The sequence below is a fragment of the Phasianus colchicus genome, chromosome 9, assembly GCF_987193195.1.
Source record: "Phasianus colchicus chromosome 9, bPhaCol1.hap1.1, whole genome shotgun sequence".
NCBI lineage: Eukaryota > Metazoa > Chordata > Aves > Galliformes > Phasianidae > Phasianus > Phasianus colchicus.
In genome coordinates, this window is record NC_143444.1 from 9,794,278 (window position 1) to 9,804,373 (window position 10,096).

At 49.5% G+C, this 10,096-nt stretch overlaps 1 protein-coding gene across 2 annotated transcripts in view; it reads right to left on the minus strand.

The window, feature by feature from the left end:
* Positions 1 to 110: 110 nt before the first annotated feature.
* The window catches only part of ATF6 (activating transcription factor 6), a 73,585-nt gene continuing 63,599 nt past the window's right edge, over positions 111 to 10,096 (minus strand). For both annotated transcript variants that reach the window (XM_031595780.2, XM_031595779.2), the window contains exon 16: positions 111 to 2,115. In XM_031595780.2, the coding sequence (XP_031451640.2) occupies positions 1,907 to 2,115 (209 nt within the window). In that variant the 3' untranslated portion in view covers positions 111 to 1,906. The remainder of the gene's footprint in view (positions 2,116 to 10,096) is intronic.

Sequence of the window (10,096 nt, forward strand, 5' to 3'; positions counted from 1 at the left end):
TAGTACCTGACAGTGCCAGCGCTGTACCCAGCAGCCCAAAAGACAGCACTTTGCCTTCCACTCTTTTATATAAGTAACAGTGTATTAAGCAAAATAATAATGAATAATAGTAATAAATAAGAGAACCACTTTATTGCCTTCAGTGCTAGGGACAAACAACAGGATACAAGGAAAGAGAGGTGCTCTCTGCCACTGCCGGGGGCTGCAGCATGTCCCCAAGCCCCCTGTGCCAGCCCCAGGCTGAGGACACTGCCCTGCCACCCACCCAGGGGTGCTGCCAACCTCCAGCAGCAAAGGGCCCCCTTAGAGCCCCACGTCCGGGGGGCTGCGTGCCTCCAGTTGGGGCACAGCCGGGGAGGTTCTGGGCTGTGTGAACTGGCCTGCCGTCAGGTGGGGCCTGGGCCAGGAAAACAGGACTGGTGCACGGAGAGCAGCCAGGCCCCTCGCCGAGCCCGGCTGCTTCCCAGCAGCTCGCGCCGGGGGGACGGGGCTGTGCGGTGCTGACTACGTGGCAAAGGGCAAAGCTTTTCCACAGTGTTGCAAGGCACATATTTTACTGGGGTGGATTGCTCCTCACCCTCCTCCTCGCCTCCCCGCGAGCTGTTTGTCTTTCTGCTGGGTCAACCTTTCTTTCCTAACAGCCACACACACACAAATAATAATAATAATAATTAAAAAAAAAAACACATCAGTCAGTAAGTGGTTCAGACGACGAGGGAAAGCCAACGGTCTGGCAAACTGAAGCTGATCATCTTCTGTGCTAAGTGCGAGGGGGGAAATAACGTAACAACATGCTGAAGTCATTACGCATGGCTGCTGCTCCCAGCCCAGCACCGCAGCCCCTCAGCTGCTGCCCCAGTAGGGTGCTGCCCGCCCCATAGGCCTGCAAACACTCTGCAGGCTGTGAGCAGTGAAAAACATTAAATATTACCCAACATGAAAACAAAACAAAACAAAATAAAAAAAAGGGAAGAAAAAAAACAAACCCAAAAGAAAGGCAGTACAACCTTTAGCAATGCACGTGCTGAGCTAAACCACCACAGCCTAAACCACTTAGCCTTGCTGGGTCCTACCACAGGGTTCCAACTGCAGGGTGACCCTGATAGCAGCTCCCCATGTGGAGGGGTGCAGAGAGCCCCTGTGCATTGGTCCCTGTGGCCCAGGTCTCACCTGGAGGCAGTGCAGGCTGTTCTGCTTGTAGTGCCTTGGCTGTGAGCACCCTGCGGTGCAGGGCTAACGCTCTTCACTGCGTGGCTGGGCTGCCCCATGGCACCATCACCAGCCTGCAGCACCCCCACAAGGGAGGCTGCACGGGGAAGGGTTTGGGGAAGGTGCATGGGGTGACAAGGAGTGGGGATGGGCACTGTGGCAGGGGTGGATGCTGTGGGGTGCAAGGCCAGGATGAGGGCTGGCAGGACCGCCTGCAGCTTGGATCTGGGCTCTGGGGGAAAGCCTGGCCTCAGGCAGAGCTTGCGCAGCAGTGTCTCTGGGTAGGACCCCAGTGCTCAGCACCAGACCTCAGGAGACAGTTTAACAGGGAGAAAAAAAAAACAAACCCGAAGTATGGACAGTGCATAAGTAGCAAGGACAGCCCGTGCTCCCCCTGTGCCAGTGCTGAGCATCGGCTGATGCTGGACACCAGGACTGAGGCGGTGTGCATTGCCTACACCTCTGGCATTGGGCACCACACTGTTTGGGTCCCCCAGGCCTGTCCCCAGTGAGGGGCCACAGAGCTCTGCAATCCCTGGGCTAGACAGGATGTGGCCATTTGGCAGCATCATGCACTGGGATGGGCTAAGCTGCCCTTGCTGTGTCCAGAGCCCCGGGGACTTGCCAATGGCAAGGCTCAGTCTGGCAGCAGGACCTGCTGCATGCTGGGTGCACGGGCTGTGCTGCTGTGCAGGAGTTACTGCAGGGACTTGACAATGGCCCTCAGGGCATGGGGTGTCTCTGAGACAGAGGAGGATGAGCTGTAGAAGGTGTTGGTGTCATTTCTGCGCTGCTCACGGAGGTACGGAGGAACAGATGAACTTTTGATGTGGAGAATCCTGGTGTCCATCACTTCGCAGTCGATTTGCATCATCACCTCATAGTCCTTCCCATTGATCACGTTCTCTGCAAAAGCACAAAAGCCAGTGTTAGCCTTGAAACCTAGTGACCCAATGGCATCAAAAAGCACTGCTTTCTTGGCATGTCATCATGCTGGGCTGGGAGCTTCAGCTGAAGGCAAGCTGGGGTGTGGGCAGCCCTTTTGTTTCTGTAGGTCTATGCACAGAGCCTCATCCTGCCACTGGCACCCAAAAGGCTCTAGACCATGCTCACCATGTGCACTCACACCTAAAAACTAACACCAGCCTTCTTTTTCACTTCTTCATCTGCACATCATTACCAATGGGTTTTGCATTGTATAACGTCTATTACTGAAATGTTGTTCTTGAGATACTAAAGCACAGGGCTGATTAAAGATAGGGCTTATTTAAGAAAGAGGAATGTTTTCACTTTCTCTTATTGGCTTAAGAAAACATAATCCTGATGACACTGAGGATCTAGAGGAATTTATTCCCCAGATTACTATTTAAAAAACAAGTTAAAATGCAAATTCTCAAGGAATTAACTGTGCCTCATTAGCAGGCTGATCTGGCTGCAGTACTTGCAGGACATGGTGGAGTTGCTGACCAAGCAGACCACGATGGGCACAACCAAAAGACTTGCCTTTGGAAAAACATTTAAGAGAAAGACCTAAGAAGGAGACAGTAACAGCTTCCTGTCCGCTGACTATGATCCTGAGAGCCTGCTGAGTTCTCTGAGACTCATGTTCTCCCTGAGAATGGCCCAGGGATGTCTCCAGAAGAGGGAGGGAGTTCAGCTACCAAAGCTTCCAGCCCTGCTGTGCACGGCCCCAGGCTGGGCACGTTTGTTAGTACAGGAGCTGCTGGGCAGCCAAACAAGCTGTGCACATGGCCAGCATCTGCTGCCTGCTCTGAAAGGTGGGAGACTATCCTGCATAGACAGTGTGTCCAGGAATGCAAGAGCCCAGATCAGATTTCCAGGCACGACCAACCCTCGCTTTTCAGAGTGGGAAACGCTGACTGCCATCGGCAGGGTTTTCTTTCTGTTCTAAGGAAGATGGAAGAGCACCTAATGGAAAGCGTATGGACTGGAGGAATGCAATATACATTACTAATTCTTACTGCTTTCCTGGATTAACTCTGATTCTGGATGACAGCTGACAACTATGGCCGGACCCTCTTGCACCCTACACCACCTGTAGAAGCCATTAGATCAAATATGTCTGGGATAGTAATGAAAAGCAGGAGCAAACCCTTTCTAAGGGGGCTGGGAGCCTGCAGGGGAAATCAAAGCTCCCACCTGCAGAAATGAAATGGAAAAAGCTCTGAACGTGCCACCGAGCAACTGCATCCAGGAGCAGCTGTGCCTGGCGCCATGAGCTGACCCCAGGACCCCGAGCAGCAGCATCTCATCCCAGTGCTGTGTCCCCAAGCAGGGCCACGCTGGGGACACCCATCCAGGGGAGCTTTGGGTATCAGCATTCCTCTTGTCTCTTGGTTGCCTAGCCTTTGGGCTGGAGAGGGCACATGGGAACAGATGGCTTCCTGCGGCACAGCAAGCTGGAAATACGGCTCTCAGCTTACCAGGAGCCTGGCTATGTGAGAAAATGTGCACCAAAGCCACAAGTGGGTGAGGTGGGATGGGCCGGCAGCCAGAGCCAAGAAACCCCTCTGTCAGCTCCCCAGGCAGTAAGACTACCCTGCATTTGCCTGCAGCGGCCAGCACAGTGGGTTACTAGTCGGTTCCTTGGCATTGCACAACACAGAATAATAATACCCCCAGAGAGCAGTGATGTGAGCAAAGGAACCGTGCTCTGTGTGGGTGGCAGCGAGAGCATGGGAACGAGCTCAGCCGCCTCTCGCCCAGCCTCCCGCTTCCCTCAGCTCCCCCCACGACAAAACTGGACCACGATTAAGTAAGCCAAGGCTCTGAAATACTGTGGTGCAGCTGCTACTCTGTGCGAGAGGTGCAGTGCCTGCCCTGTTCAAAGCATCCTTTATGGAGGAGCAGGCTGAAAGCCGTGCCAGCCCCTGACATCTTGCCACCACAGCTGGGTCATGCCCTGGCCATTCCAGCCCAGCAGCACAGGGGCTGATGCTCTGCACGTGATGCTCAGAGGAGCAGTGTGACCTGGATGCAGTCAGCGTAGCACAGTGTGTGGAAAGACCAGCTCACTGTCAAACAGGCAGGCATTTCAGAAATTATTCCACATGGCTCCGGCCTCAGTTCGATTCCATTAAATTGTTTCATGATCTGGATGATGAATAGAGAGCATACTTATAAGGTTTCTGGAAGATGGGAAGCTGGAGAGATTTCAACCACCTTGGAGCACTGGAATACAGCTTCGATAAAAGAGAGAAGCTGTCCAAGATCAGGATGCACTTCAGCAAAGGCAAGAGCGAAGTACGGTGCTCAGGAGAATTGAAAGGCACAAGTACAAATGGGGCCAGGCAGAAGCAGCTTGAGGACTGCAAAAGAACACAGTGTATAAGCCAGCACAACAGGCCCAGAAATAATCAGCTCAGCTTCAAGAAGAACAGTCTTACCCTTACCAGGTTTTTAATGCTAATGCCTGCTGATTCCTGCATCAGATCTTTTAAAACTAGGTGGTCTCATGAGTGCATCACCATCAGTTTTGTGGACAAGCCAAGGGAATATAGTGTGGTTCCACGGAGCCCTGCTATGCCTGCATGGCAGGAGCTGAGCCCAATGCTGCTTGTGCTCCCCACAGGCTGCAGGATGGGAGCGGGCCTGGGCTGATACAAACCAGCCTTCTTTCCCAGGGAGAAGGAGGGAGAAAGCTGGCGGTTTTGCTGATGGTGTGCAGCAGATGAGCTTCCAAATGAGAGAAGAGTCAGACACCTGTGCAGGAAGGCCATGAGCTGGGCATAAGCTGAAGAAGCTGAACAATGTCCTGCAGAAGCGTCTGGATTTATAAACAGATTTACTACTCCTCTCCAGCATTCAGAACATAAAGCCTTTCACACCACATGACAACAGAATAAAATTCCCGACAGGCTTAATCTCAGAATTGTAGGAGGCCACCTAGTCCAATCTTAAGCTAAAGCAGGTTCCCTACAGCAGCTGACACAGGTAGGCATCCCGATGGCTCTTTAGTATCTCCAGAGCAGGGCACTCCACACCCTCTCTGGGCAGCCTGCTCCAGGGCTCTGCACTCTGACAGTGAAACAGTGTTTCCTTGTGTTAGTAAGAAACTATCTTTTCCAGGCCAATTGTATGTGCTGTAGTTACTATTTGTTACCAGATTTAAAGGCTGCGTTCTGCACAGATTACTTTGAAATAACAGTGAGGTAGCTGAGCCAAGCACTGCTGTTCCCAGCACCTTCTCAGAGCTCACTGGCCTGGGCTCTACCAAACTCCCAGCATGTGAGCTTGGCCTTGGGAACACCAATCCAATTCCCCAGCATTGCTCTCTGGGGAAGTCACTCTTACAAACAAATGCATTGTCAGATATGGACTACATGTCCTCAGTACTTTTGGTAAGATGCAAGGAGGGAAATCCGGTGCCCCCCCTGCACTTTAATTACCTGTCTTGGTCAGAAATACACATAAGGCCAGAAGATCACCTCTCCTTGTGTACAATAGTGTAGATGATAGTGCAGGATCCATTGAATTAGTTTAATTGATGTCAAATGCCAGGGAATCATCTCTGCATAAGATGATACAAAACCACTGCCTCTTTTAAAAGCATCTGTGCAGAACAAAAAAACCCCTTTGTATTTTCCACCCTTCTTTCTAACAAGCAAGTCTGCTGTGCCATATCAGACTCCCAGCAGAGTCTGTTTTGGCATTAATTTACACTTCCAGCCCTTCTGCAGCCCTATTATCACACCAGCAGGGACCTCAGCAGTTTTCAAAGAGCCATCAGAGGCGCCGCTTGCTTCGTGCTAGCTCACAATGCTGAGGTTTGGTTTAAAGATTTAGCACCAAACAATGAAAACAATTTATACTGCAGCCTGTGCTGGCCCAAAACACGGATTTAAGGCAGCACAGTGTTCAGGAAACACAAACTTCACAGAAGATGAGGGCACCAGCTGCTCTGCACAGATCTGTCCCCATACAAAGCCGGGGCTCCTCTGCCCTATCTGTGCTGTGATCCTCTCCATCTCCATTGAGCAGCCCCGACTGGCCCAGCTGCTGCATCTGGACAATGTTTCCGGCTGAAGGGTTGGTACACACTACCAAATAAGTAGATAAATGAAGCAGTGTTGCTCTAACAGCTACAAAGACTAAAAATACACTCACTGCAATGAGGCAGCAGGGCTTCTAAAATATTTACAGATTTACTTGTTATGTAGGGTTTCCGGAGGCAAGGGAGAAAGCAGTAAGGATACTCCAGTAACTTCTTTTCAAAAGCAGGCTGCTGCTTGCAACTGTTTCTAAGCAAACCAGTTGCAACCTTGTGGACTCAGCTGCCCTCAGTCCCTGGCGCATATCAGGGGAGATCTGGGTGTTTCTATTTTCCTCTCTATGAGCTTTTTACTCCCTGTCCCTCAGCAACTGCTGGGGCTGTATCAGAGGGATGCAGTGAGCACACGCTCATCTACAGAGCTATTACGGACGGAGCCAGGTTGGAGGCACCAACACAGTGCCTGGTCTCCATTTCTCAGGGAAGGTCCTGCACCAGGCCAGGCACACTGCAGACCACACAAGGACATGCGGACAAGCCACAGGCTGTCAGCAAGGAGACAGGGCCTTTTCCCATGCCCAAATTGTTGGAACACTGGTGCCAGGGGCTATCCTAGGGGGACATACATAGCACGAGGAGAGAGTAAGAAAGCTGGAGGAAGCAAGTTCTGTGGCCTCCTAAGTAAATAATGGAGCCACTGGCTGTGGCTGAGGAGAACGATGTGCACTCAGCCCATACCATGGAAAAGGTCAGGGCCTGCAGATCAAGGGATCAGTAGCCAACAGAGAGGGCCCAGTCTGGGTTGACTGTACTTGCTTTTGCTGGTTTGAAGAAAAAGCCAACGGCCCTCTCCGGAGGAGCAGATCAGCAGCACTGATCCTTGCAGGCACATCATTTAAAGCTCCTGCAGGTAGAGTATTTCTTGTGAACACCACGGCATTTGTAACAGCACTGGCTGTGGACATGCTTGCTGTCAGAGCTATGGCCATATTTGAAATCTACATGAAGAATTGAAATAAAAAGGAGAAAACAAAGGCAAGGCACAGTTTTGCTACACTGAAAGTTCTCTTGGGAGTGAAAGAAAGGAAAGAGGCTGGGGAAAGAGCAACTCCATTAGGCAGAACCACCCATGGCTTCTTGGGAAGCACAGAACTTGTAAACAAACTCCGCGCATGGTCTGCAAGACGAGACATACCCACTTACAAGACAAATAGCTGTACACAGGAGACCAGCCTAAAAAGGCATTCATTCTACTGGAAGCTTACTTCAAGAGCCAGAGCTGAAGGATTTCTTCCTCTGAGTGTGGCAGCACAGGACTAAGAGATACGGGCACGTTCCCTTCTGTGCCCAACGAGGAGCTAGCAGGAGCACAAGGGTACAACTTGCCACTGCAGCAGCTCTGCTCTCTTGGTCCATCCAGGCATGCTCAACTCTCACAATTTCAGCCAACGTGTGCTGAAGTGAGACTTGACTTTTTACAGCTCCTGACCCCATTTGTCACTTTTCTTTCTTCTGATATTTATATATCCTCTGTGGTTAACACCAACACAAGAACACTTCAAGGTTTCCTTCAACAGCACTGACTTCAACTTTAAGTGCTCTTTTACACCTCGGTCCTCTACAAGCACTACAGATTCCCTGGCAGGCTTCCTCTGAAAAAAATGTTTTTATTACTTTTCATGCCTTAAACAAGTTGTTCCTCGGTATCACTTTTGGCTTGACTTCTTATGCTTTGATATTAAGCCTCCCAGAAATGGTGCTCCATTTCTAACTCCCTCATTTGGCTATTTGTAATTCCTTCTCATTGTTTTAAGAGAGTTCTTATTTCTAAGAACCTACTTTAATGTATTATTTAAGCTTGCCGGATTTTCTAAGATCCTTTTAACGGTCCTCTTGCATGCAGGCTTTAATCTTTAATCAATCTCCATACCATTTGCCAGCATTTTACCCTACGGTGTTTGCTTTGCATGTTTTCCCATCCTTATGCAGCCCTTAACCTTTGAAGTTGACTTGCAGTATCTACTTCAGCATTTTGACTTGTAGGCAGTTACTGATAAAATTAACTGAATTATTTGACTTCTTATTCTTCAATAGGCAGCCATCATTTTTTTATTGGTGTGGACCTTCTCTATCACCCACTATCACTTATAGCCTCATGTTAAAGTGTCTCACTGATTTAAGAGTGAAGGCTGGTGAGAGCCTGTATTCACTTACAGTTCATATGCCTTTATAGGTTGGATGATATCCAGATAGTGAGCTGAAATTTCCACCTGTTTCACTTGGACACATAAAATTACCTCATTTATTTAGGAACTGTGATCAGCCCTTGCTCGAAGAACATTTTTCATGCAACCTCTGTGCAAGTTTTTGTCTGCATGGGGCAACTGCTTTCCTCCGTGTGAGCTTCCCTGATGCAATACATTTGCCAGTTAATTAAAACAAATAAATCACTCACATACGCTGCAGAGTGCCTATGTGAATGAGGCACGCTAATAAAAATAAGTCACTTTCAAAGGCCTCTGCCTCCCAGCTACAGCAAGAGGAGATTTACGGCTTCAAGATAGGAGCGCTGCCTTGAACCAGAGATGCCTCTTCTGCACAGCGAGGGGCAGCCCAGACTTCTGATCATTTCTCCATCCACAGCCACCCAGAGCGTACTGCTGCTGTGCAGGGGCATGCCGCCACCTCTTCACACGGACTGCTGCAGAACAAGGGACAGGACAGAGGCAGATGATGGAACGATGTGCTGGGGGATGACTGAAATTGAAAATCTCAGGATGTATTTTTCAAATGCTTTCCCACAGCAACTCTGCCGTCCGATTGCTACAGAGGCTCAGCTGGGAGGAGGCACAGGAAAGGTGTGTCCTATGGAGTGGGTGAGGAAGAGTCCCTGCATGGAAAGCTGGGCTTGGGAGTGGAGAGTAGGGCAGCATCATGCCAGCCCCGCTGGCTGCAGTCTCCTTAGAGACTGCAATCCAAACACAGAAAAAGACCGTCTTGGACTGCTGTGCTTTTCCTAATCTCTAGGTTTACTCCAGTGATGTCCTCAAGACAGAGCTCATAAATGTGAACCTCCTCTACCAGTTCTTTGCAGTTGTTTTTTTTTTTTTTTTAATGTTTTTACAGGCTGAGCTCATTATGGATAATTATGATTCAGATCACAGCAGAAATAAAGAGCTACCAGTAATCAAAGCTGGCCTACGTATCACAAACATAAAACTGTATTTGCCACGTCTAATTTAACACTAAGAGGAATTATGTAATCTTAAATTTACAACACTTGAAAACGTATCAAAGCAGATCAGCTGGACTGAAGGCTAGAGTTACGACGTGCTGCACAAACACAGTTTGGTACAGCTGAGATGGCGAACACCACCTCACCTCAGGACTGAAACGTTCTCTTTGCTTTGCAGCCTGGTGGGAGAGCATACCCACACGGCAGTGTCAGCTCCAGGAGCGATGGACATCGAGAGGGCAGGCTCTGTGCAGTGAGACACACGCACTCGGTTCTGGCATGCAGCATCCATACTGGCAGCTAGCGTCATGGGTTTCCTTTTTCTTCCACATTGGGGATTTTATATAGCTTGTCTTTCGTATGGAAAAGCAATCTGGTGTATTAACTCTACGCAGGCATTTGACACACTAGATGTGAAGTCCAATTAATTTATGACTCATTCTCTATCCCTCTCGGACAGCGTGTTCCCAAGAAAATGCCATCTGCAGCATTTATCCTGTCTATACAGAGTAGACCAGTCGTGCTGGGGCTTTGGTCTGCTACATCACACAAAACCCAAGAGATTTTCATAATAACAAAACGGCAAAAAGACACAGAAGATCTTCTGAATCGCCTTCCTGTTCTTATGAATACATAAAAAT